This window comes from Myiozetetes cayanensis, unplaced genomic scaffold, assembly GCF_022539395.1.
Source record: "Myiozetetes cayanensis isolate MyiCay16 unplaced genomic scaffold, myiCay2020 scf34, whole genome shotgun sequence".
Taxonomy (NCBI): Eukaryota; Metazoa; Chordata; class Aves; order Passeriformes; family Tyrannidae; genus Myiozetetes; species Myiozetetes cayanensis.
The window spans coordinates 103,447-129,626 of NW_026087566.1; the positions used below are offsets into that span (position 1 = coordinate 103,447).

General features: G+C 54.7%; 1 protein-coding gene across 1 annotated transcript; it reads left to right on the forward strand.

Annotated features, from left to right (window-relative positions):
* The first annotated feature begins 4,371 nt into the window (after window positions 1–4,371).
* GJC1 (gap junction protein gamma 1) lies at window positions 4,372–24,785 on the forward strand. The gene is made up of 4 exons (XM_050327559.1): window positions 4,372–4,720; window positions 19,357–19,464; window positions 20,521–20,590; window positions 20,727–24,785. The coding sequence occupies exon 4, from the start codon at window positions 20,746–20,748 to the stop codon at window positions 21,925–21,927; it is 1,182 nt and encodes a 393-aa protein (XP_050183516.1). The 5' UTR covers window positions 4,372–4,720; window positions 19,357–19,464; window positions 20,521–20,590; window positions 20,727–20,745; the 3' UTR covers window positions 21,928–24,785.
* The last annotated feature ends 1,395 nt before the right edge of the window (window positions 24,786–26,180 follow it).

Genomic DNA, 26,180 nt, shown 5'->3' on the forward strand with positions numbered 1-26,180 from the left:
CTCAAGGATCAAGTCATCCCCTCCTGCCTGTGGTAGCAAACAGACCAGCCAGCCCAGGACAAACTTGTCTTGAATTTTCTTCCTTTCTCACTGGATCTTGTTGAGTTTTCAGGGCTCTCCTCAGCTGCTCCTGCTCTGAGAGGTTTTAGTGCTTCATCTCCTTTCCCCTGCACTGGCTGTGCCTCTGGACTGTGCCCCTGGTCACTCCTGAGCACGTGCTGTGGCACCAGGGCTGGTTCACAGCTCTTGGGGACATTCCTGCCCCTCCCTGGCCCCTGGCTGTCCCCAGCCCAACCTGGGCTGGCCCTACCCTGGTGCTGCCGTGCTGGGTTTGGCCCTGGTAGGCTGGTCCATCCCAGAGGCACTGCTGGGAGCCTGTTCCAGGACATCCCTGCACTTGGAGAGGCTCGAGGTGGCTCTGGGGGCACCAGCACAGCGGGAGCAGAGGGTGAAGCCAGGGACAACCTCCTGCCAGCTGCTGATGGAAACTGGGAGGTGCTGGGCTGACATCCCCAGGAAAGCATGACCAGCCATCCCGCTGCCTGCTGGCTCTCTGTGGAAACTGGATGTTGTGGGGGATAATTCGGGGCCGATGGAGCTTGGAAAACAGGGAGGGGAAGGATTTCCTGCCTGCAGACACCGGCATCGCCTCATCCCATCTCCCAGCAGGAGGGCACACGGTGCGGAGGCTCCAGCCCTGTCACCAGGCTCAGCCATTCCTGCACCCCACAGCTTCCCACATCCATCCTGGCACTGGAGCCTCACTGGCAGCGTGTTCCCCCTCTGTCCAGGGGGAAGGGGGAGCTCAATCCTGCTGGGGGTGCTTGTCACCTCCCAGTACAGCCCAGCACCACCCTGGGCCCCCGGGGGCCAGGCCAGGCATCTCCTGGAGCAGTCCCTGGATGCTGTGCAGCAGGATCAGTGAGGGGGGCCGGCAGTGCCTGTGCTGCACAGCACGTTTGTCCCAGGGAGGGGACATCCCTCGTCCCACCCCGGGCTCTCCAGGGTCGGATAAGGCAGCTGGAGGGTCCCACGGGGACACCCGGACACCACCGGGCACCAGCGCTGGTTCTCCCTGCCCTCGGAGAGCAGAACCGCGGGGCTGCGCTGCCCGATGGATCCCTGCGGATCCGAGCATCCATCCCCTGGATCCCTGCGGATCCGAGCAGCGCCCCGGCCGTCACCCCGGGGAAAGGCGGCGGGAGCGGCCGGGCAGGCGTGGGAAGGAGCCGGTTCTCACGCAGGCTCTTCCCAGCGGCTGGAAAACACTGACCCGCAGCGGGGCCTGAGCCCTCGCAGCCGAAAACCTGGTCCCGCGCACGTGAGCTGGGAATTTTCCACGGAAACGGCTCTGCCCTGGGAACGGGGGCTGTGCGGCTGCACCCTGACCCCCACCCCCACCCCGGCCCCTTCCATGCGGCTGGAATTTCCCCGCACAAAGCAGCTTTGTTGGGCTCGGGGAATGTCCCCATCCTGTTCCCGGTGTCCCTGTCCACATCCCTGTGCACATCCCAGTGTCCCTATTCTTGTCCTGCTCCCCATGTCCCTGTCCTCATCCTGCTCCCTGTGTCCTTGTCCCTGTCCTGCTCCTGATGCCCCCATCCCACCTTGCTTTGGTCTCCCTGTCTCCACCCCAGCCAATGTCCCCATTCCCATCCTGCTCCCAGTGTCCCTATCGCCCATCCTGCTCCCACTGTCTCCACTGTCCCGCTCCCCATGTCCCCATCCTCCTCCCAGTGTCTTTGTCCCCTTCCCGTTCCCAGTGCCGCCATCCTGCTCTGGTGTCCATCCACAGCCCTGCTCCCACTGTCCCCATCACTGTCCAGCTCCCCGTGTCCCTGTCCCCATCCTGCTCCCTGTGTCCTTGCCCCGGTCCCGTTTCTGATTTCCCACCCTGCTCCTGTCCCTCTCCTGCTCCCAATGGCCCTGGTTTTCCCCCTCTCCCTACGGCCCCATCCCCATCCTGCTCCTGGTGTCCCTGTCCTGCTCTCCCTGCTCCCGTGTCCCCGTGTGCCCGTTCTCTTTGCAGTGTCCTTGTCTCGCACCCCTCTCCTCGTGTCCCGTTATAGGGGGGGACCTGTTCTCTCACGCGCTGTCACCACCCGTGTCCCCCTGTCCCTCAGTCCCCCTCTTCCTCTGTCCCCCGTCCCTCTCTCCCTCAATCCCTCTCTCCCCCCATCCCTCAGTCCCTCTCTCCCTCTGTCCCCCAGTCCCCCCGGCCCTCTCCCCCTCAGTCCCCCGTCCCCCGGTCCCTCGGTCCGTCTCCCCCGTCCCTCAGTCCCTCTGTCCCTCACTCCCCCTCTCCCCCGTCCCTCTCCCCTCACTCCCGCTGTCCCCCGCCCCGGCCCGCGCGGGCTGAGGGGGCTCCGCGCATGCGCCCCGCGCCCCCCGCCCGGGCTCGGCGGCCGAGGGGCCCCGGCACGGCCAGGGCCGGACCGTGAGTGGGGGTGAGGGGAAAGCGGGACAGAGCGGGAACCCAGCGGGACCCGCGGGCACCGAGGGCACCGAGCCGGCGCCGTGAGGGGACCGGCCCGCAGGAGCCGGAGGCGGGCAGGAGCCCCGGGGGCGGTGCAGGGCAGCGAGCGGCGGGAGGCTGAGGGGGACGGCGGGAAGCTGAGGGGCCGGAGCTGTGGGGCTGAGGGAGGCGGGGGCCGCAGAGCCGGGCGCTCCGGGGCGATCCGGAGGCAGGGCCGGGCGCGCTCCGCCGCCGTGAGGGGCCCGGCGCCGCCCGCCTGTCCCCGCGTCCCCCCGCGCTCCGGACGGGCCTCTCCGCGCTGTTCACGCCGAGCGAAGCGATCCCTGAGGCGATCCCCGAGCCCGCCGGGGCTCTCCCGGCAGCAGCGGCCGGTGCACGTGGCCGAGCCCCGTCGGTGAGGAGCGAGCGCGGGAACAGGTGTGACCGCACCTGGGGCACCTCCCGGGGCACCCCCCGGCTCACCCCCGTCCCCTCCTCCCGGGGCACCTCCGTCCTCTCCTGCCGTGTCCCCTCCCGTGTCACCCCTGCGCCCTCCTCCCCTCCCGGCTCAGGGATCCCCGGGGTCGGCCCGCGGCGGTGGATGGAGCTGCAGCTCCGGCACAAGCCCTGGAAGCAGCAGCAGCAGCAGCCCCTGCTCTCCTTGCCCGGATAAACCTCCCCAGCCCTGCCCGGAGCTGCAGCCCTGCGGGTTGGCATCGCTCTGGGAAATACCCTTCTGCTTCAGGGAGCGTTTGGGCAGCGCTCTCAGGCACGCGGTGGGATGGTCGGGGTGTCCTGTGCAAGGCCAGGAGCTGAACTTGATAATCCCTGTGGGTCCCTTCCCTCTCAGGACATTCTGTGGTTCTCTGTGCTTGACCCTAATACAGAGGCACAAGGAGAAAAATCCACCCCTCTATGGGATAATGGGAAGTGTTTGCCTCCGTAGGCCTGACTTTCACCCAGCACAGTAAAATTTCACAAGAGTGACATTTGTACAGCTATTTTTACTCGCTTTTTTTTTTTTTTTTAGCCAATTCTCTTTTCTGTTGGTAGGAATTAGTCCTGACGCTTTCTGGGCAGTGTGACCTTGCTTCCCAGGGAAGTGCTGGTTTTGTTCCACCGTCAAATTAATTACAAATAGGAGATAGTTCATGGGGAGTAATTAGGGCATGGATGTACTGTATGGATTCTGGAGCAACAGTTGGTACCACTGGGTTCAGCTTTTTCATTGGGTGTTCAGTTGGTATTTGGAGATGAGAGGAAGAACAAAACCCTTCCATCTGACAGACCGTTGATTATTGTTGTTATTTCCGTGTCTTCTGCCTGCTGTAGGTCATGGATAATTGGCTACAAAAACCCCAAACCGTCCCTTCCTGTTAGAAATCCCTGTCACGGGGATGTTCAATGAGCCAGCTGTCAGTGCAGTTACCAAACCCTCCGTTCTTCAGGTCATTGGAGAGGGAAACTTGTTGTGTTCTGTCAAGATTTGTGCTTAGGAAAATGCAAGGTGCCTTTCTTTTGTATTTTTGCTTCTTTCTAAGTATATTCCGAAGTTGTACCCGTGCTTTCCTGGGGGAACAGCTCAGCTCAGTCCTGTGAAGCGGGATAGGGAAGGATTTTTAGAAGGGAATTGGAGCTTTTTTGTGCTGTTGGACTCCAAGTGAAAGTCGTGGATTTGCAGCAGCACTGGCATTAACTCCTGGGATTCCAGCAGTGCTGGCATTAACTCCTGGTTTCCAGCAGCACTGGCATTAACTCCTGGGTTTCCAGCAGTGCTGGCATTAACTCCTGGGTTTCCAGCAGTGCTGGCATTAACTCCTGGGATTCCAGCAGTGCTGGCATTAACTCCTGGGATTCCAGCAGTGCTGGCATTAACTCCTGGTTTCCAGCAGTGCTGGCATTAACTCCTGGGTTTCCAGCAGTGCTGGCATTAACTCCTGGGATTCCAGCAGTGCTGGCATTGACTCCAGGGTTTGCAGCAGTGCTGGCAGTGGCTCCAGTGTTCCTCTGGAGAGCAGGCAGGACGGTGTTGGCGGCTCTGTGCTCCCGTGGCTGCGCGGCTCGCAGGGGGTGGGCTGAGCTGTCACACATTTCGGTGTCTGGCGAATGCGCGACTCGCTCGGCCCGTCCCGCTCCTGTGGGCAGTGACAGAGCTGGGAACGAGGGGCTGGTCCTCGCGGGAGCAGAGCTGGAGTACTTGGAGTGCAGGGCATTCCCGGGTGCAGCCGGGGCTCGGACCATGCCTGCGAGCGAGGAGGAGGCGAGGTAAGGGCTGAGGGGCTGGGGGCTCGGGGGGGATGTGCTGGGTGTGGGGGTCTGCCCTGCCAGCCTTGCTGGGGCTCCTTCTTTGTGGAAACCGTCCCTTTGCAGTGTGTTCCTCAAAAAAAACCAGTGGTTGGACTGCCATTTCCAAATTGAAATGGGGCAGAACAGAGCCAGGAGCACCGGGACACGTCCCTTTGGAGGGCTGTGTTTCACATCACAGGAAACTTGTTTTACCAGAGGGTCTCTGTTCTTTTTCTGTGGAAAACATGACCAGCTGCTCCTCGGGCTCCTCACCCAGGGTCTCTCGTCCTCTTCAAACGGGCTTTAGCCAGTTTATCAGGTGAAGTGGTGAAAAGTTATTAAGAACATTTTCCTGACGGGGCTGCTCCCTTACCGAAGGGTCTGGCTGCCTTCAAGTGCTTTTAGACTGGAGTGGCAAGTTTCCATTTACCAAACTAAGTGTTTTCTCAATTAATGCAACAATATTAACATTTTGGGGTTTTTTTAAAGCAACTCCCAGGAGGAATTTTCATGAAATACCTGTTTGCTAGGTGAGTTTCGTCTTTAGCCCATCATTAGAGACTGTTTTTGCCAGTCACGTCGAAGCAAACACCCAACTCATCACAGATAACGTGCAAGTGATGGAAAAAACAGTAAATAACTGGAAAATCTGGGTCGACTCAGAGCACAACTCACTTTGAAGGGTTCAGAGAAGAGCCCCAAGAGGTTGGGAATGTTTGGGCAGTGAGGAGTCCCAGCGGTCCCGGCCGGTCCCCGGCAAAGGAAAGGTTAAAAGAAAACCTTGCTGGGCAAGTTTACACCAACTTTAGGAATTTAACAAAGATTTTGGTACAGCCTGGAGAGTTTTAACTGTAGACACAGTTTTTCTGAAGAATCCAGTGGTTCTAAAGGTAGTTGGTGTGAGAACTGTGTTGCTTAGGTGCAGCTTTATCTTAAAAGGTCTTTTCTGGGTTTGGATGGTTTTAGAGTTTGCAAGAGGAAAATTCTTATAAGCCAAGAGATCTAATCAGCAGTGGAGAGTTTGTGATTGATTGTAACGCAGAGATTTGTTGACTTAGTCATTTGCTGAGTGCCAGCAACTTCTGCGAGTCCGTGAAAAAACCCCAAACTTTCCCAATCTGTCACTTTTGCCGAGGACAGGATGAGGTCCGGTGCCCAAGGTTGTACCCAGGTGTGATCTAGCCCTTAAAAGGCCGACAAAGCAGACTAAAAACACACAGTCAGGGGTTGGATAATCCTGAAAACCCCTTCCTCGGGTGTGTTGTGGGTTGGGTGGCTGCAGCCCCTGTGCCTTGGTGCTCCTCCGGGGAGCTGGAGCCGGGGAAAGCGGAGCCGGCAGACACTGGCAGCGCTGCTGATGCCTCGGCTTTGTCCCAGCTGTGATACTGGCACCGAGGACTTGTTAGAGCGTGCTGAGCTTTCCCTGGAATGCTGCTGGAACAGCACAGAGTGTGAGCCAGGAGCGGGGCAGCCCCTGCTCACCAGGGTGAATTCTGTACCTGCGAGGGGCTGTGTGCCTGAGGAGAACAACAGCTGGATGTGGATGATCCTTATGGATCCCTTCCAGCTCGGGATACTCTGTGATTCTCTGGGGCTGTAGCCTCACCATCAACATGGAGCCGACAAAGAGGGGGTATTTTATGACTTTCCACCGTGGTTTTCCAAGGTGGGAATCACGAGGCGCGTTGCTACCTTGTGTGAGGTACCTCGTTCATCCTCACCCTTCCCGCTGGGACAGGATCCCCTGATCAGCAGCACGAACTGGGACAAGGGTGACAGTCATTAAACAGTTGGAGTGAAACCCTGGTGGATAATGGAACCCTTTGTTGCTGTGCTGCCTCATTAGGGGGAAAGTGATCCTTTCCTCCCACCCTGCTTCCAGCCTTTGTGTTTTGTGCTGCCACTCCACTGAGCTGACTTATGCTCCAGATCTATTTATTTTTATCTGCTCAATAGGAAGTAAATTGTGCCTGTGCAAGAAGCTCTGTCAATGCTCCCTGCTTTTTTTGGTAGCTCTGCTTGAGCACTGCACTGTGCAGGGAAGCACATTGCTGCCCACCAGGTTGGAATTATGGAGGAGCCCCCAAAACCTGGTCCCTGGGCCCCCACGGGTGGTTGTGTGCCCCGTTTGGGAGGGAGTGAAGGTTTTACTGCAGAACCCCGTGGCATTATCAGTCCTTCCAGCTGGGCTCTGCACTTCCCACGAGCAGCAGGAGTGCAATTCCACTGCCCTGTGCTTGTGCCATGGAATAACATGCTGTGCTTTTTTTTAACTCAAGTTGTGGTTAACAGTGCTTAAACTGTATTAAATCACGTTTCACTGGCCGTGTTTGGTATTGCTCAATGCCTAAATTCTGCCTCTGAAAAAAACCCCATACTTTTGAAAGGTCAGAATCACCAAAATCACCCAATCACCGCCCGTTCCCGGTCCTGGTTTTGGGACCTCGTTCGCTTTCGGTAAAAAGCCACAAAAAGGAATTTGTCTTCCAAGTGTTCCTCGGAGGGGAAAGGGCAACATTACATTTCCTTTTCTGACCTCATGCCATAAATATGAATTATCACCGCTCGGGCAGTGACGCACAGTCCTCCTCGAATTTGGGACTGGCTGGAAGATCTGGCTGGGATTTTTGAAAACTTGTTTGAGTTTTGTGTGGTTTTTTTTAATGAAGATTTAAGGTGAAAGTTCCTGGATGTGGTATGGGATAAACACCATGTTCAACGTGTTGGCTGGGCAGTTATGATTTAACTGGTGATCTCTGGTGAAGGAAATACTGAGAGCAGTAAATATTGGAGCAAAAAGAAATCCCTTTTCCTTCTGCAAACGGAGAGAACTTGGTTTCATACCTCACTACTGGAAAATAATTCCTCAGTGGTTCCATTTCAAAGCAGAACCTGATTCCGTCTCGAAGCAGAACCCAGGGCTTTAAGCAGTAACACAAGTTACAAGGTTTTCTGGCTATAAATAAAAATCTATATTTGGAAAAAAAACAAATAGTGTATTTATGGACAAAACTGTATTAAGGGAAATGTGATGGAAAAATTGAGTCAGATGAGCTGATGTATGAGGCATTTCCCTCTGGAGTCACTGGGCTGAAAAATGTTTTATATGCCTAAACTTGAACAGATGCTTCAGCACACACACACACACACACACACACACACACACACACACAGAGTCCTCCTCCAGTTCATATTAACAGTTCTGCTCACACTGCTGTGATTAATTCCCAGAGCAGTCTGGTTTAGGCTCTTTTCCGGGGGCTCGGGGGTATTTCCAGCTCCTCCAGGTACTCAAGCCTAGCTGTGAAGAAGTGAGCAGCCCGCTTATTAGCAGGATTTATTTCCAGCTTTGCATTAGGCATGTGCTTAAGTGGCTCGCTGAGCTGGGATTTACATTTTTGCTCGGGATTTCTCCCTATTACCTTGCTTAGCTGGGAGTCGGTGGAGTCAGCCAGCTCTTTTGCCTAAATAAGTCCATGATACCAGCTCTGGGCTCTTGCAGTTATTAGTTCCACCTTTTTAGTTACAAATTTGTCAGAAAACAAGGCTGAGTGTGTGCACTTGACCTCGTTTGAGATCCTGTGGAAGGAGAAAGGGAAGACATCCATATGGATGACCAGCAGATTGTGCCTCCCGTCCTTTCCCGCCCGGATGGCGCAGTTGGTGGTGCTGGAGGAGGCTGACGACTGCACTGGATTCTTTTCCACTGATGTTTCCCTGCTCATCCCTTGTTGTGCTGTCCAGGGGTGTGTTCTGTGCCCCATGGGTGGCTGTGCACAGCACTCCCCCTCTGCTGGACGTCCCCAAAGTCTTCCCCAAAACCGCGGCGTGCTGGGGACACTTCCTCCCGCTTTGTTTGTCTGTCGAAGGAGCGTGGAAAAATGACTTCTGGGTCTGAACCTGGTGATTTCTGGGTTTAAACCTGGGTCTGGCTGTGGTGTAGGTGGGGAATACAGCTCTCAAAGGCTGAGGGGTGATGCTGGTGGCATCAGGGGATGGCAGCTCCTGCTGGTGGGGACATCCCAGTGCGGTGCAGCCCTGCCAGCCTGGTACAGAACAAGGCATTGCCTGGGAAGTTCTGTATCTCTTGTGCTTAAAATAGTCAAGAGCCTGGAAGGACGATTGCATGTCTTGTGTGTTCCCATGTTCCCTTGAGGGGGAGTTTTGACTCCTTGTTAACTCCTGGAAGCCTGGTGCTGGTGTGGGTTCGGGGATGCAGCTGATGACAACTAAGGCTGCCTGATCCTGAGGTTACAGATGAGTCTGTGGGCAGGGAAGGGGCTGCCCTGGTGTCAGTACATTTTTCAAAGGTATAAAATGAAAAATAATTAAAGTTCTTCATGTATCTCGCAGGTGTGCCGCCCTGCACGCAGCACCTCCTCCTAAAAATCTGAAAACCTTCTGGTTTTTCGTGGTAAACATTGAAGTAGCTGGGAAATGAATTTTACTCGCAGCTGATTCACTCGCAGGAGTTGCTCAGATACTCAGAGTTACTCTGGCACTCAGATATGTAGTCAAGCTGTTTTGAATAGGAGAATTTTGATAGTGGAAAGTGTGATTCCTGAGACACTAAAAAGCAAAATAAAATTGAAGCGTTTGGGAGGAAGCACACGGTGATCTTCCATAGGGCCATATGGAAATTATCTGCATTTCTTGGTTCGTGTGAAGTCTTTGCTCCTTCTGGAGCTGCCTTGGAATCCTCCTCCTCCTCCGTGCTTGGTTTGTATTCCTCAGCCTGCTCTTGCTCTCTTTGCAATCTGTGGCCAGCCCGTATCGATCCGGGTGTGTGTGAGATGCCATTCCCTGGAGGATTGTGCCGGGGAGCAGGGACAGAAATAAATCAGTGCTGCCCTTCAGGTGTGCCAAGTGCCTGAGGCTGCCCGTGGGAACAGATGCCATTCCAAAGGGCTGGGAGTGAGCAGTGATTAATAAATGACCTGAGCTTCTGTTCCCTGTGATGCCTTTCCTGTGGCTGGTTCATTGAGGGGCTCTTCCCCATCAGCCAGGACATTCCCAGCTCCTTCAGAGCAGCCACAGGGATCAGGCAGAGCCCTTCCTGCTCTGGAGTCCTGTTCCTGAGCTGGCCACGTGGAAGCTGCAGCAGAGCCCAGGAGAAGTCTGTCTGCACCCCCCAGCCTGCTGGCTGCTTTTAACCTGCAGACTTACCCTGGCTGAGGCGCTGCCTCTGCTTGTCAGGTGTTAAGGGCTTTTCCTTCTCCAGGCTCCCCCAGGTTTTATAGCTCCCCACCCTCTTTGCCCCTCTCAACTGCCTTGTTTTTGCAGTGTTCCTCCCACACCTCTTCTCCAAGCTGCTGTTCTCCTCTGTTGCCATGATGGGGGTGATGGGAGTGACCAGAGCCATGGCTGAGCTGGGGGCACTTGGGGTGCTTGTCCTCTCACTCTGGTGAAACGCTCTTGGCTCTCAGGGCCATGCTCAGCAGTGCTGGAGCTTTCACAGAGCAGCCTGACAGCCCCAAGACCTCCTGCTCGCTGAGGCCATCTCAGGGCACATCTATTTTTAGTGTGAAATCGAGATTTATTTTGTTTATTCCATGTATGCTTCACTTTATCCATGTGGAATTCCATCTGCCATTTTATTACCGGGTTGCGTAGGCTCGTGTGGTCCCTGTGCTGCTCTTTGTGGTTGTTTATCTGCCTCACCTTGAATATTGCCAGCAGGATCCTTGGTCACCTCCCACCCACTTGCTGTTGTGTGCACTCAGACTGTGTCCTGGTCTGGCACAGTTCCCCACCTCTCCCCTGATCCCTGCTCTGACCTCCCTCCCTGGAACAGCTCTGCTGTAGGGGGGTTCACCTGGAGAGGAGAAGGCTCTGGGGAGACCTTGGAGCCCCTTCCAGTGCCTGAAGGGGCTCCAGGAGAGCTGGAGAGGGACTTGGGACAAGGACCTGGATTGCCAGGACAAAGGGGAATGGCTTGGAGCTTGATAAGAACATCTACAGAACCAGCATGAAGTTCACTCAGTGACTAACAAGGTGTAACCACCCTCCTAAAATCGTGGAGGCTCAGAAGTAGGAGGCCAGGGGAGGCTCTCTTCCCAGGGGGGTCTCAAAGTAGTCAGGTCTCTCAGAAAATGACGGGTTTAGGTTTCTTATTTTATTGTACCAAATAAGTGGGTTTTTTTCAACAGATAAGTCACTTAGTGACTTTATGTGCGTATTTATATTCTGAATTTTATCTCTGGCAAAATAAAGCTGTTAAGACTCCTGTTGAACTCAAGCTGGAGTAGCATTTTAATGCCAGTGTGGCAATCTGCTCTGACTTACTCCTCTCCTCGACTCAAAATAAGCTATGTGTAAAACTGGTGTGTTCAAACAAAACCCTCCAACTAACTGTGCAGTTTGGTAGCACCTGGGGGAAGTTGAAGCGCCAGGAGAGCGAGTGAGGTGCTGGTTTGTTGTTGTGGAGCCCTTGTCCTTGGCTGTCCATCCCAACCCTGTCCCCATGGATTGTTGTGACACACCGGAGGCAAACAGTGAGGAGATGGCTTCTGGCCTCCTCATCTTGGTGTCTCCACAGCTGGGTGAAGTCACAGGGCTCTGAAAAGCTCTCTGGTCCTCCATGTGTCAGCTCAGGGACAGCCCTGACGAGGTTTAGTGGAGCAATTCCAAGCAGTGGATGGCTGGAAGAGCAGTTGGCAGTGAGGCGTTTGCAGTGTCCTCCTCTGCCTCCAAACATCCTTCCCTCTCTGCAGAGCTGCTGGCGTAGGAAACGTGCCATGGATTTGGTGGAGCTGTGGGCTGAGGAGGTGGCTCCTGCTAGACCAGATGACAGAGCTGGGGAATAGAAGTCTTTTTTTGTGAATGTGGGTCAGGGAGGAGCAGCTGCCGTGGTGCGGGGTGGGTGACTGGGGACGCTGTGGCAGCCCGGGCTGCGCCGTGGTGCGTGGTATCCCTTTCACTCTCAAGCTGTTCGTGCTAGTTGGTGAGGCTTATCTCTGAAGCAAACACTGCTGTGCTTCTCCTGACTGTCATAAGATGGTGGTGGGAGCAGTAGGTGTTCATCCCCACCCCACTGCCTCCCGCTCAGCCAGAGCCTTTGACGTACAGGAGCCGACAGAACTGCTCTCTTTTGGCTCCTCTCTCCTTCCCCGAAATGGCTGGGAGAGTGATATTCGGGTCAGCTGCCTCCAGTGTGTCATTTTCTTTTGACACTCGTCCCTCTGAGCGAAGAGGAGGAGCCCGGTGGGGAAAGGCTGTGGAGCTGTCGGCTGCAGTGGACTCGGGTGTAGTTAAAGGGGTGCTGTGGTTATTCGAGTCGCTAATCACATCAAGGCAGGGACATCTCTCTGATGCCTGCCTGGAACTGGATGGGAGTGAGGATGGCCTTCCCCAGACCTCGCTGTCAGGGAGCTGGAGGGACCCAGGTAAGCCCATGGGTGCTCCAACCCGTGCAAAGCCTGCTGTGCCCCAGCAGGGCATGTTTCCTGGGGTGCAACACGCAGTGTGTTCCCTGTTCTTCCATTTGGACCTTCCACTTCCTGTGTGTTCTGCGATTTTCCACTTGAAATACGGTGGTTCTTGTGTCTCTGCAGTGCTGGGGGTCAGGGTGGGTGTCTGTCTGTAGCCCTGGGCTCTTGGGTAGGCCAAGGTGCTCCCGTTCCCTGTGTGTGCACGGGTGGGTTTGCCTGGCCCGTGTTCTGCTCCTCCCTGCGTGTCCCCAGGTGGTTCCCTGTGTGCTGGGCCTGCCCACACAGGCAGAGCTTGCAGCAGGACACTCTCCTGCTGTTCCCTCTGCTGTTCCCAGGCTGGTGAGTGCATCCTGAAAGGAGCTGAATCCCTGGGATTCAGTGCCGGTGTGTGCAGGATCCCTGGCCCTGCTCCATCGCACTCCCACTTGGATTGCTGTTGGTCACTCAGGACCTGCCTTTTGTCATCCTTCCCGCTGTATTTTTTCCATCTTTACCCTTCCATCACCCATATTTGTAGGAATGACCACTGGGAGTGCAGGTGCAGCAGGCAACAACTCAATACTTTTAATATTTTAATAATATATTGCATTATCTCATGCCAGTGCTGTGGGGGGCACCTTGGGCGTGCAACACAGCAGTGACCTGGGCTGGGGTGGGCCCTGGAGGGGGAAGGATCTCAGGTCACAGTTTCACTTGCCTGTGTGACTCAAGTCCCTGTGACTTGGCCACGCTCTGTTATGTTCATTCTTACAGGAGAAACTGCTCTGCTGCTCCTGCTCTTGTCCCAACCTCTTCCCTGTGGTACCCAGGGAATGGTGACAGGCACAGACTGAAACAGGGAAAATTCTGCTTAAACATAAGAAAAGGTTTGTTTACTGTGAGTGTGGTCAGATGCAGTAGGATCAGGCTGCCCACTCTTACTTTTCAATGCTTGTGGGGTCTCCATCCCTGGAGATGTTTAGTAGGATCTGGCTGCCCAGAGAGCTTGTGAGGTCTCCAGCCAAGGAGGTATTTAAAACCCAGCAGAACATGGACCCACCAACCTGCTCTGGCTGACTCTGTTTTGGTTTTTAAAACAGTTTAAACTGCTGGTTATGGGAACGTTAAACATTTGTGAGGGTGATGCATTTGGGTTCAAGGGTTGAACATCTTCAGAATTGTGACTGACTAAAGAAAGAGGGTGGCTCTGTCCCTCACCAAGGAGCTGTCTCAGCCTTGGGCTGGTTGGGTGTTCGCTGTGCCTGACCTTGGAAGTATTTTAGCAAGTGGTAACACATCATGTGTCTGAGCCAGGGTTTAGTAGCCCTGAGCTGAGGAGCACAGGGTGATGTCTCAGGAGGGAGCAGCTCCTCGGGAGGAGAGCTCAGTGTTGGGGAGGTGTGTGCTGTAATTCCCTGCAGTTCCTTGTTTTCAGCATCCAACTGAATGACACAGGGAAAGAGTTTTCTTGTGCATTCCCAGCTCCTCCACAGGGATGAATGAGCCATTCCCTCCTAGGGGCTGGGGGATATGATCTGTGATACAAGCTACATTTTTCTGAACTGGTTTAGAACAGGGATCACACAGAGTTTCTGTTCCTTTATATTTACATTTACCAGGCTTGTTGGGAGACTGGGAATGTGGAGGAGACTCCAGGCCCTTCCCTTGCTGAGTTATTCCTCATCCACCAGTAGGTTGTGAAGGAGGGGGGGTGTTCCTGCTCCAAACTGCAACCTGGCATGGTGCTGGTCCCTGATGCCACGCTGGTGTGAGCGAGGCTGCCCCCAGGAGCGGGGGTTTCCCTGCAGGCTGTCAGGCAGCGTCTGGGACCGCTTGCTTTTCCCATCACCACAGTGCTGGCGTCACCTGGGGCTCCCTCTGCCTCCTGATACCTGCAGTGTGCAGCAGAGGTGTGAGCAGCAGCCTTGGGTTTGCTGGGTGTCACACAGCTCTGCCCCTTCCAGAGTCCTGACAGGAGAGCCCCACTCAGAGCTGGTGCAGCTCATTTGGATTGTGAGGGGATCCAGGCTGGCCCAGACCCCACCACAGGTCTCCAAAATCCCACAGGGTAACAGGGGCTGTGCAGCCCAGCCTCCGTTCCCCACAGAGCCTCGAGTCAGGCTCACAGCTCACCCTGTCCTCACCCTCCCTGCTGTTCCAGGTGTGTTCTGGGGGGCCTGCCCTGGACACGAGAGGCTTCCCGGAGCGCTGCGCTCGCTGTAGGTGCAGCGAGAGCTGCTTTGGGCCAGCACGAAACGCGTCGTGATTTTCATTTGAATTTTGTCACTGCGGGGGAGCGTTGCTAAAATTGTCACTTGGCTTCCCATGTTAGCAGCACCTGAGGGCACGCCGAGGCGGCCGGAGGTTCGTGTCTGAGCTGCACATCCCGGTTTATCTGCGAGCCCAGTGCTCGGGTGGGGATATGTTGATTTTCCAAGAGATACGTTCTTGACATCTTTATTTTTCTGACAGCGCAAGAATCTTATTATATCCCTACCTCTTACCCATATTTTCCTGCTCTATTTATATCCCATGCTCTCAGGATTCGACGTGGGGGCTTTTCAGGCTCGGGGGGGTTTGGTCTGGGGATCAGCAGGGCCTCGTTATCCTGCCCGGGATTGGAAGGCACCGTTCACAAATGGTTTCCCAATTGACATTGACGTTGTGGCTTTTTCCAACCCCTTCCCTGCCGCTGCCACGTGAGCCCTGCCAGCTGACAGAGGATTTGTTTGAAAGAGCACTGTGTGCTCTTTTCCAAAAAGTCCCAGCTTTTTTTCCTCCCCGAGTGCTCTGTAAGATTAAAAATAAAATTCAGTACAGTTTTCTCATTCTTTTTTTTCATCTGTGTTGCTGAAAATAGGAGGGAAGTTGGGAGTGACTGAGCCCGCTTCCTTCACAAAGGATGGAAGGGTGATGGCTGTGGGTTGTATTCCTGGGAATACCCCCTTGTGTCTCTTAGGAGGATGGACACTGGAATTGCTGCTCCTGGAATGCAGGTAGCATCAGCACAGCGCTCACCAGGATTTGGGGTGTGCTGGTCCCTTGCTGGTGCTGGCTCTGACCACAACTCTCTGCTTTCCTGAGCAGTAAAGTCTTACTCATTTTCCAGGTTAAAAGAAAAAAAGGAACTTTTCTGCTTCCTCAAAAGTACTTGTAAATCATGTAATTTCTTACTTTTCAATGTAAATGAGATTTGAATGAATAATGCTAATTATTCATTCATCCTAATTCAAATCCTGTTTTAATTAGCCTGTGGGCCCAATTTCACTTTCATGCAGCATGAAACCTCTTTTGATCAACAACAGAACTGCCATGCATTTCTTCTTCTTTTTTTCTTGCTCAGCACATGTCTTTTTAAACTGCTTAAACCCAAAACAAAACAAATAAATCACTAATAAATTAATCAAATTTCACTTGCATGACCTGTGAGGACATATTTCAAGGGGGAGAAAAGTGTACTCTAGATATATTGATTCTCCTTAACAACCGCCTCAAGGCTGCAAAACCTCCTGCAGACAAACCTTTCTGAGGAGGTGCTGGGGAACTGTGGAAATGCAGAGACCTGAGAGCCTCAGCTCCCTGTTCCCTCTGGGAACTGTCTCCTGGCTGGAAGCCTCAACTCCAGGGGAAACTCGGAGCCAAAGCCTGTGCCTGGTGTGGGCTCAGCCAGGACAGGGGTAGAGCCCTTCCAGCCACAGTCACAGCATGGTTTGGGTTGGGATGGACCTCAAAGCCCATCCAGTGCCACCCCCTGCCATGGGCAGGGACACCTTCCACCAGCCCAGGTTGCTCCAACCTGACCTTGGACACTCTCAGGGATCCAGGGGCAGCCACAGCTTCTCTGGGCAAGCTGTGCCAGGGCCCCACCACCCTCACAGCCAGGAATTCCTTCCCAATATCCCACCTAACCCTGCCCTCTGGCAGTTTAAAAGCAGTTTATTCCTTGTCCTGTCACTACAGACCTGGATAAAATGTCCCCATTTTTCTTACAACTCCATTTATGCACTGGAAGGTCACAAGATGGTCTCCCTTCTCCAGGCTGATCTCTCTTCTCCAGGCTGACCAACCCCTGTTCTCTCAGCCTGTCTCCAGACCAGGGGTGCTCCAGCCTTTGGAGCATCTTTGTGGCCTCCTCTGGGCTGGCTCCAGCAGGTCCATGTGTCCTGTGGGACTCCAGAGAATCCCCCCCTCACCTGCTGCCCAGGGACAGTTGGATTTCTGAGCTGTCAGCACGTGTTGCCAGCTCATGTCCAGTTCCTCCATCTCCAGTATCTCCAGGTCCTTCCCTGCGGGGCTGATCCCCATCCCTCACCCACCCCCATCTGTGCTGATGTTGGGCTGTGCAGGATCTTGCCCTTGGCCTGTTCCAGGGCCCACTGCTCCAGGCTGTCAGGATCCCTGGGGATGCCACCCCTTCCCTCCTGTGGATCAGCATCTCCCCTCAGCCTGGTGCCATCCACGGACATGCTGAGGCTGTGCCCAGCCCCACTGATGCTGGAATGACAGGGAATGGCAGGAATGGAATCCTGATGCCAGAGAAGCATCACAGAAGAGCTTGGGCTGGAAGGGATCCGTAAGGATGATCCAATCCAGCTCCCTGATCCTCACAGAGCTGCTGAGTGCTGAGCTGAACCTGCACAACTCCCTGCACCCTCCTGCTCGTGTGCTTTGGGCTGCAGCTGCCAGTCTGGACTGGGATGGAGCACAGGGGATCCAGTCTGTACTGGGATGGATCCTAGGGGATCCAGTTTGTACTGGGGTGGAGCCCAGGGGATCCAGTCTGGACTGGGATGGAGCCCAGGGGATCCAGTTTGGACTGGGATGGAGCCCAGGGGATCCAGTCTGGACTGGGCTGGGCCTACTCTGTGCTGAGATGAGGCTGGGACATCCAGTTTGTACCAGGACATGAGCCAGTCTTTACTGGCCACAGGACAGTCTGTACTGAGCTGAGGCCACAGGATCCAGTTTATACTGGGCTGGGGCCCAGGCTGTGCTGGGAGTGGATCAGGGATCCAGTTTATACTGGGCTGGGGCCCAGGCTGTGCTGGGACAGGATCAGGAGATGGTTCTGGGGGCATTTGGGATTTGACAGCCTGGAGAGAGACTGGTTTTAACCCCCATGTGGTGTGTGTGGTGCCGCCTTCCAGGTCCCCAGCGGGATGGGGACATGGCTGGAGCCTCTGAGGTGTTTCAGTTCATCCCCACAGCCCACTCTGGGCTGGGGAGGGGACAGGGCACACCTTGGGGACTGTTCCTGGCTGCTCATGAACACCAGCTGTGCTGAACAGCTCCAGAGCTTTTCTGCAGGGAAAACTGATTTCTCTTCTCTCATGTACCTGGCCCAAACTCTTCTCCCTTCTCTCTGGGTGTCAGTGCCTGCAGAGCTTTAATCCAGGAGCCAGCTTGCTGTCAGACACGAGTGTCTGATGTTTGTGGATCCTGCCCGCTCCAAGGAGCCTCCTCTGCTGGAAGTGCTGGAATGAATTTATGACAAATACAAGGAATGAAAATCTCCCTCAAATGCACTTTCTGGCATGACTTAAATTAGCTGAAACTGCTGACATTTTGCCTTTCTGGGATGCGTGTCAGTGTCCATAAACTTTTCTTTCAAACATGGGAAAATTATTGAGTTAAATGTCTCCAGAAGAGATGCAGGAGGCGCGAGTGTAGGCTGGGTGAAGGTTACTGGGATGTGTCTGGGTGCTGCAGCATGTGGTGCCAAGGCAGGATGTGCTTCTCTAACCTTGGCTGATCCCAAGGTTGATCCTGCCCAAAACTGAAGGATAACACCACTTCCAGTGCCATTACTCTGCTTGTAGATTCTTGGGTCTGCATTGCATTTGGTTTGGATGGTCTGAACCTGGGATTGCAAAGTTTAGTGACTGGTCATTCTGCTTGGGCCAAAATGTTTCCTCAAAGACAAGGAAGTTCTTTGGCTGCTGGTGGGTCCTCCCATGTTCGTGCCATGCTCTGCCCAGGACTGGGACTGAATTTAGACTAAGTGGCACTTTACTGGGAAGAGAATGAGCTCTTCAGCAGCTTTGCAGCTTCACAGCCGGGACCTGCTGATTGACAGAGGTCAATTAGACAGTGCCAACTGTCAGACAATGCCAACTGCAACCGAGGGCTGGAGGGAGCCCCAGCCCACATGTGTGGGTGGGCAGGGTCTGTACACGGCTCTGGCACTCTGTGCATTGTTGTAACTGGTTGGGAATCCTCCTGGACAAGTCCCAGAACGACCCAGGTGCCCCGTGCCCTCCAGTGGCTGAGTGGTGACCAAGGGACGATCCCTGTGTCTCCCTCTTTACCGCTGCCCAGGAGCAGCCCAGCCTCAGGAACGTGTCTGCAGGTGGAAGGCACACCATGAAAAGCTGGCACATGACACAAAGGGATTTATCTGATGATGAGGTGGCAGCTTGTCTCAAAGTAAAGACTCTCCTACTGAAACCAGCACTCATTTCAAACTTCTCTGCTCTTAACTGAGTGTGACAGTATCTGAGGACTTTCAGGCTGCTTCCTGCTGTTATTCCAAATTTACATTGGCAACAGCATTTAATTAATTTAAAATTTACTTAGTAGTTTATTTTCAGAGCCCTAATGTTTTCAGTGAGTGAGAATTAACCCCTTCCTAAACTCCTTTGGGTTTTGTCTCCTTTTTAATTGACAAATCGTGGCGTATCAGCAGGAACGTGCCTGTCCTGTTTGCCCCCAAATCCAGGTGGGAAATGCCGAGCATGGGGGTGTCTGAAGCACTGTCTCCTGCCCCACTAGTGCAGAACTCAGGGAGGCAGAGCTGGCCTTGGATGTCTTTCTGAAATAGGGGTGCAGAGAGGGACTGCACCGGGACTGGAATGTCTGTTCTTTTTTTCCTGTTAAAAACGTGTTATTTCTGCCAGTTCTCTGTGGCACAAGGGCAGGGGCGTTGTGCAGGAGGAAGAGCTGTGATGGAAACCTTGGCAGGATTGCATGCACCTCTAACAGCTGCTATCTATGCAACACTTGTAATTTGTACGTGGCCCTCCTCGAGGTTAAGTGCAGGTGACCTGTCCAGCCAAGTCAGGACTGGTGATTTTTGTCTTACTTGATAATTCTGATGGCAGTCATGATCCTGAGCCTGCTGGTATTGAGATTCCCCCGTAACCCTTCCATTTCCTTCCCGTTTTTCTCGGCTACCCAAACTGATCTCTCTCACTGCCTCCCTTGCAGGCTCCTTGCCCGTCCCTCAGCTGGCTCTGAGCCCCCCGTGGTTGCCCTCTGATGTTGGGGGCTGTGCTGAAGGATGCGGGCGCCGGGGGCTGCCTCGCTGACAAGGAGGTAAGATCAGCCCCCTGCTCCTGATGGCACAGCCAGGGCTCACAGCCTTGACCTTGGCTCCATCACCAGCTTTCATCAGACCCTTACCCTTGAGGGCCCTCCCTTCCCTCTGAGCTGACATCCAGTCTGAGCTGCAGTCTGAGCGTGGTTTAAGCAGTGGATCTGTCCCAGCAATCCACGTCTCCCTCTTCCACTGGTAACTCATCTCCAGTTCTCAGCCTGCAAACTCGTGCCCACTTTGTGTGCAGCCACTTCCCAGCCGGGCCTGGGGAGGTCCAGCCTGGCTGCCAGGCCTGGCTGGGCTTGTGCAGAACTGCTGTAATTATGGCACTGATCTTGGATCTAATGTGGGAACCATTTGTCAAGACCTTGGCTACTGTTGATCCACTTAATGTGGTCTTTTTTAATACTCTCCTGTGCTATTTTTTTCTCTCAGTGCCACGAAGTGATAGATCAGATGTCCTGCACAGCCCATCCACACCATGTCCCTGCTGTTGGCTTTTCAGTGGGACAATGGGGTTACATTTGCATCCTTTAATTCTGCATTGTTTGCATCCCTCCACATTTCATTATGTTGCTTGTGAACAACTCTAGTTATGTGGAAGAAGCTGAACAGTTCCTAGTTTTCTTCTGGTCTCCTGAAATTTCTCCAGGTTAAGAATAAATCCCTTTTAAGATCAGAGTGCTGGAGATTTGTCCAGTTCTGGGTTTAGGATCTTTCACCAAATGTTCTGTTGTGAAAGTTTCTATTAATAATAGCAACTCACCTGGAGGAGAGAAGGCTCCAGGGAGACCTGAGAGCCCCTTCCAGGGCCTAAAGGGGTTCCAGGAGAGCTGGAGAGGGACTGGGGACAAGGGATGGAGGGACAGGACACAGGGAATGGCTTCCCACTGAGAGAGAGTAGGTTTAGATCAGATATTAAAAACAAAATCTTCCCTCTGAGGGTGCTGACACACAGATAATGTGTGTCTCTGTCTTTGGCTGGGGAGAAGCTTTGGGAGCACAGCACATTTTTCTGGGAAATGTCCCTAAACTGCTGCTTTCTGTCCCAGCAGACTCCTCGGAGGCCTGCAGAGGAGACGTAGGATCTTCAGGCAGGTTCTGGCAGCTGGATCCCGATAACAGGTGATGTCACAGCCACGGGTGGGTGTTGGGTGTAAAAGTGTGCAGTTTTCAGGCTCTCTTGGTTGAGGGTTTGCACCGTTTAGGCTCAGGCTGAGAAACTGATAAAAACTGGGGGGGACCTTGCTCGTTTCTTTAGATAAACTCACTTGACCGCCATGAGTTGGAGCTTCCTGACCCGCCTGTTAGAGGAGATCCAGAACCACTCGACCTTTGTTGGCAAGATCTGGCTGACGGTGCTGATCGTGTTCCGGATCGTGCTGATCGCCGTGGGGGGCGAGTCCATCTACTACGACGAGCAGAGCAAGTTCGTGTGCAACACGGAGCAGCCGGGCTGCGAGAACGTCTGCTACGACGCCTTCGCCCCCCTCTCGCACGTCCGCTTCTGGGTCTTCCAGATCATCCTGGTGGCCACCCCCTCCGTGCTCTACCTGGGCTACGCCATCCACAAGATCGCCCGCATGGTGGAGCAGGGCGAGGCCGGCAGGAGGGGCCGCAGGAGGAGCCTGCCCGTCCGCTGGAAGCAGCACCGCGGCCTGGAGGAGGCCGAGGGCGACCATGAGGAGGACCCGATGATGTACCCGGAGATGGAGGTGGAGAGCGTCCGGGAGAGCAAGGAGAAGCAGAGCCCCGCCAAGGCCAAGCACGACGGCCGGCGGCAGATCCGGGAGGACGGGCTCATGAGGATCTACGTGCTGCAGCTCCTGGCCAGGGCCCTGTTCGAGGTGGGCTTCCTGGTGGGGCAGTACTTCCTGTACGGCTTCCAGGTGAGCCCCGTGTTCGTGTGCGGCAGGAAGCCCTGCCCGCACAGGGTGGACTGCTTCATCTCCAGGCCCACCGAGAAGACCATCTTCCTGCTGATCATGTACGGGGTGAGCTGCATGTGCCTGCTGCTCAACGTCTGGGAGATGCTGCACCTGGGCTTCGGCACCATCCGGGACACGCTCAACAGCAAGAGGAAGGAGCTGGTGGACTCGGGGACCTTCAACTACCCCTTCACCTGGAACACCCCGTCGGCTCCCCCCGGGTACAACATCGCCCTGAAGCCGGAGCAGATGCCGTGCACGGAGCTGTCCAACGCCAAGATGGCCTACAGGCAGAACAGGGCCAACATCGCCCAGGAGCAGCAGTACGGCAGCACCGAGGCCAACATCCCCACCGACCTGGAGATCCTGCAGAGGGAGATCAAAGTGGCTCAGGACCGCCTGGACCTCGCCATCCAGGCCTACAACAACCAAAACAACCCCGGCAGCTCCAGAGGGAAGAAGTCCAAGGCAGGCTCGAACAAAAGCAGTGCCAGCAGCAAGTCGGGAGATGGGAAGAACTCGGTCTGGATTTAACGCCGGCTGAGCTGACGTACTGTGGGGTTTTTTTCCCCTAGTTTATCATCATAACCAGCAGCCCCGTCAATAATGGCTTCCACTAAGGGAATATTTGACTGTGGTTATTTTCAGGGATACCGTTGGCTAGTGATTCACCCCCTGGAAAGGGTTTACACACTGACTCTGGGATTACAGAACTTGATTCTTTTGTCTTCCAAGTCAGGAGGCAAATAGGTATATTTAATTCATTCTCATTGAACGGTTTATGCTGTATGTACAGTATTATAGTACATTTATTATGCACAATTTCTTTTGTATTTGTACACTGGATCTGATGTTCCACTTTTTATATCGACCAGGACAAGGCCATGGGTAGCCATTAATTAGCATTTTGTTAATTTTATTATTGTTGTCAGCAGTTATGTCGTTGTTCTTCCTTGTTTTCCGAGTAAAAGGTTTTTATAAAACTTTTCTATGCTGCGTTTCCGAAGTGCCTTGAACGTGCAGACAGTGGAGCCTCCACTCTCTGGGCAATCCCTGGGTGGGGAAATATTTGGGAAACTGTTCATGGTGCTCCTGACTCTGCCCTTTACTAAAATGATGTGCTGCTGGCAAACTGGAATTATCATCCCATAAACTCCTATGTCCCACAGGTTTTTTCTTCCCCCTATGGAAAATGACTTACAGGAAAAAAAGTGTGTATGTGTGTGTGGAGAGCAGGAGTGCCAGAGGTGGAGAGGGCTCAGACCTCCTTGCACGCTTCGTGCAACAGGAGGGAAGAGACACTTCAAAGTCCTGCAAGACATCCGAAAAAAACCTGAGTAGGAATGCCTGGATTCAGAAATTCCACATATTCCGGTGATGTTGATGGGAGGAGAAGCTTGTGAGGGTGGAGTAGCAAGGGCAGGCAGTGGAAGCTCCTGGGGAGGATTCCTGGCCCTGGTCCTGCCTCTCCCTCTCCCTGAGCCGGCACACAGGAGCTGTCTGGGGCAGCTCCACGAGGCCCTTCCCGAATATCCCTCATTCTGCCTTATCCCAGCCCCCTCTTCCCCCTGTTCTGTCCGAGGGGTTCAGTTCAGACAGAGCCATATGTACATTCAGCTTTCTGCCTGAGAGCCCAGGGTTTGGCACTGAGCAGGAGGGGAGTGCAGGACGGTGCCTCGGGCTCTGTCTTTCTGGCAGGGAGCCCCGATCGTCCTGGAGACACTCTGCAAATGTCTCTGCTTTCCGTGCTCTTGGTGATGGATTTGGGGCCTTGCTGCTCTCCCTGTTTGCTGTCAGGTTTTGGGGGGTTTCAGTGAGTTTTGGGGGCGTGTTTCAAGCAGGACTGTTGTGTTCCGGGGCTGCCTCAGCCCTCAGTCCCTCATCAGAGCCGGGTCAGGAGCAGGACTCAGGGAGTCCTGGAATCACAGGATCGTTTGGGTGGGAAGGGACCTTAAAGCCCATCCAGTGTCACCCCCTGCCATGGGCAGGGACACCTTCCACCAGCCCAGGTTGCTCCAAGCCCTGTCCAACCTGGCCTTGGACATTTCCAGGGATCCAGAGGCAGCCACAGCTGCTCTGGGCAGCCTGTGAGGAGTGAGGAGTGAGGCTCAGATAAATCCCTGCTCCATTCCCATCCCTTGGACACCCTCACAGAGGCTCCATGCTAAACACCCACCAAGGGAACAGGAGTGTGTCCTTGCTGTCCCCTCTGCACGAGCATTTGCTGATGAAAACAGTTGTTGTGCTGAGTTGTTCTGGTGTGTTTTCCCTCAGGTTCACCAGGCAGGCCAGGCGTGGATCCCGACTATCCCTGAGCAATCTGGAGTGCCCAGAGCCAGCACAGCCCCCGGGTGAGCCCCTCTGGGGCTGTGGGGGCTCTGGGAAGGGAACTGGCTGCTCAGCCCTTGGCTCAGCACTGACCCCAGGCAGCAGCAGCCGCTGGGTTTCGGGCAGAGCAGTGCCAGGGAGGTGTGTGTAAGGAAGGGCAGGTGACACGGGAGGACCAGAGCAAGTGGACATGGGCAGGGACAGCCCGTGAGGTGGGACTGGCTATGCAGGGGAGAGGAAAATCATTAATAGGGCTCCTCTAATTAAACAGGGGCTTGAAGAGAAGGAGCCACAGAGGCTCTGGCAGAGAGAGCTGTGAGCGTGGTGGGGAAACTGGGTGGAAAACGTGCCTGGAAGTGCGAGGGAGAGACATTTGGAGCCCGGAGATGAGCAGGGCTGGTGGCTGCAGTCCTGCTTGTTATGCCCAGCACTGGGGTGGTTCTGCTCACTGTCCCAAACAAGTGACGCTGTTCTTACCCCGTGTGGGGCTTTGGGAACAGCCCTTCACCAGGGAAAGCAGGGAAGATCCTTCCCCTCGGTGCTCTCTTCCCAAACTGCAGCGATTTCCTATTAATGGATTAAAATAAAGCAGGTTCCCACCCCCACTGCTCCCTGTTGTTTATTTCCCAATTAATGATCTGAGCCATCCCCCACACGAAGCTGCTGCCTCAGGTCAGTCCCATGAGCCCCTGCCCACCCAGTAAACCCCTGGTAGTGAACAGAGTCTCCAGAACATTCCAATCCCAGAGCTGGATTCACTCCGAAAATGCCAAGTACTGGAGCTGTTTCTGTTGCTGCTTTTTATTTCCACTTTAATTGTGTGTGGAGTGCACATTTTGTTGGAAGCTGAGCGTGTGTTGGTCGTGGGGTCTGTCACAGCTCCCTGTTCTGGCTGTGGCCGATTCCAGAGCATCAGGCTTGATATTTCCTTTTGAAGAAATGACACCTTGAATTGCTTTAAAATGCCCTTGCTTTGGCTTCATGTGAAGGTCATTCCAAAATAAACGTCCAGGAGAGACTTTGGCACAAAAAATACTGGATGGAACTTGGGTTTGTGGTGACATTCTCTGGGTTTGGATAAAAAAAAAAAAAATGTTATTAAATCCAGTGGATTACTCCAGTCTGAGTGAGATGGTTTCTTTTTTTCCAGCAATAGAATATGGGAGGGAGAGGGATGTTTAATGATTTGTCTCAGAGCCACGATTTGGGATTCTTTCTATATTTGACCCTGTTTAGTGAAGAAAAAAGGGGTCGGCTTGGAACCAGCTGCGCCTTTTACGTGGGAGTTGCTGTGCAGGGCCGAGAACAATGGCGTTAAAAGAGGGAAAAACCCACGAAGTTTGGAAGTCGGGCCTCGGAAAGGGTGGCACTTCGGGGAGGAGGGAAATCTGCATGTGTGCATATGGATGAGCATGCGGGCAGTGCCCAGTGAACTGTGCTGCATTAGCTGCCCCAGTTGAGCCGCGGCTGCAGGAGCCGCTCCTGCCACTGTGCCTGTCTGGGGCTGTCACAGGGTGGCTTTGCTGAGTGTCCCCGCTGTCCCCTCGCCGCCGCTCTGACCTCAGCCCGGGGAAGGAGGGTTTGCCGCGTGTGCGGCCGGGAGGGCGCTGGGAGGGAACAAAAGCTGCTTGTGCGGAGCGAGGGGAAAGCGGGCACTGAGCTGGGGGGACAGGGGGGGTGGCGGTCACCCAGGGCAGCTCCAGCGCTGATAACTCTGATTTCTCCACTGCCAGGGCCCCCGAGCAGCCCACAGGCTCCACAGTCTGGGGGAAGTGCGTGGAGCAGGGAACAGCCCAGATTCCATTGCCAGCTCCATGCCCGGGGATGGTAACACCATTCTGCAGCACGCCATGGGTTCCCGTGCAGGGATCACCAGGATCTGGGCTCCTGCGGCACTGGCATGGATTAAAGTGCAGGGATCACCAGGATCTGGGCTCCTGCTGCGTTGGCACGGGTCAAATTGCAGGGATATCAGGGATCGGGGCTCCTGCTGCTCCGTCTGTCTCTAAACACGCGGTTCTCCCCGGGTGAGTCCCCGCAGGCAGCCCCAGGCCCCGGCTCAGCGTGAGCTCCGGGGTTTTTGAGCACCGAAACCTTTTCTTAACAATGAATTCCCAGCGAGAAGGTCCGAAATGCCTTTAAAGCCCTGCTGCGAACGCGGGGACGGTGCCAGCGCTCCGGCCCTGCCCTGCACGGTCTGGTGAGAGCCAGCCTTGCCGTGCTCGATGCAAACACACCGGGAGCAGCCGAGGCGGAGGTCAGAGCCGGGATCACACGCAGGCTCCGGGCAGATGCGCGGAGCTGCCGGAGGTGCCCCTGGGTGTTTGTGTGGCCTCCAGCTGCAGCTCCGGGAGGGAGCAGAGCTGCTCCCAAGGGTGCCCCTGTCACATCTGCCACCCCCGGGCCGATGCCTCGGGTGCCCGAGGGCCTCTCCCACAGCACCACGCGTCTAGACGTGA

Bases quoted from the DNA above. Each gene is read 5' to 3' on its own strand.
- GJC1 (XM_050327559.1), top strand. From the start codon at position 20,746: ATGAGTTGGAGCTTCCTGACCCGCCTGTTAGAGGAGATCCAGAACCAC.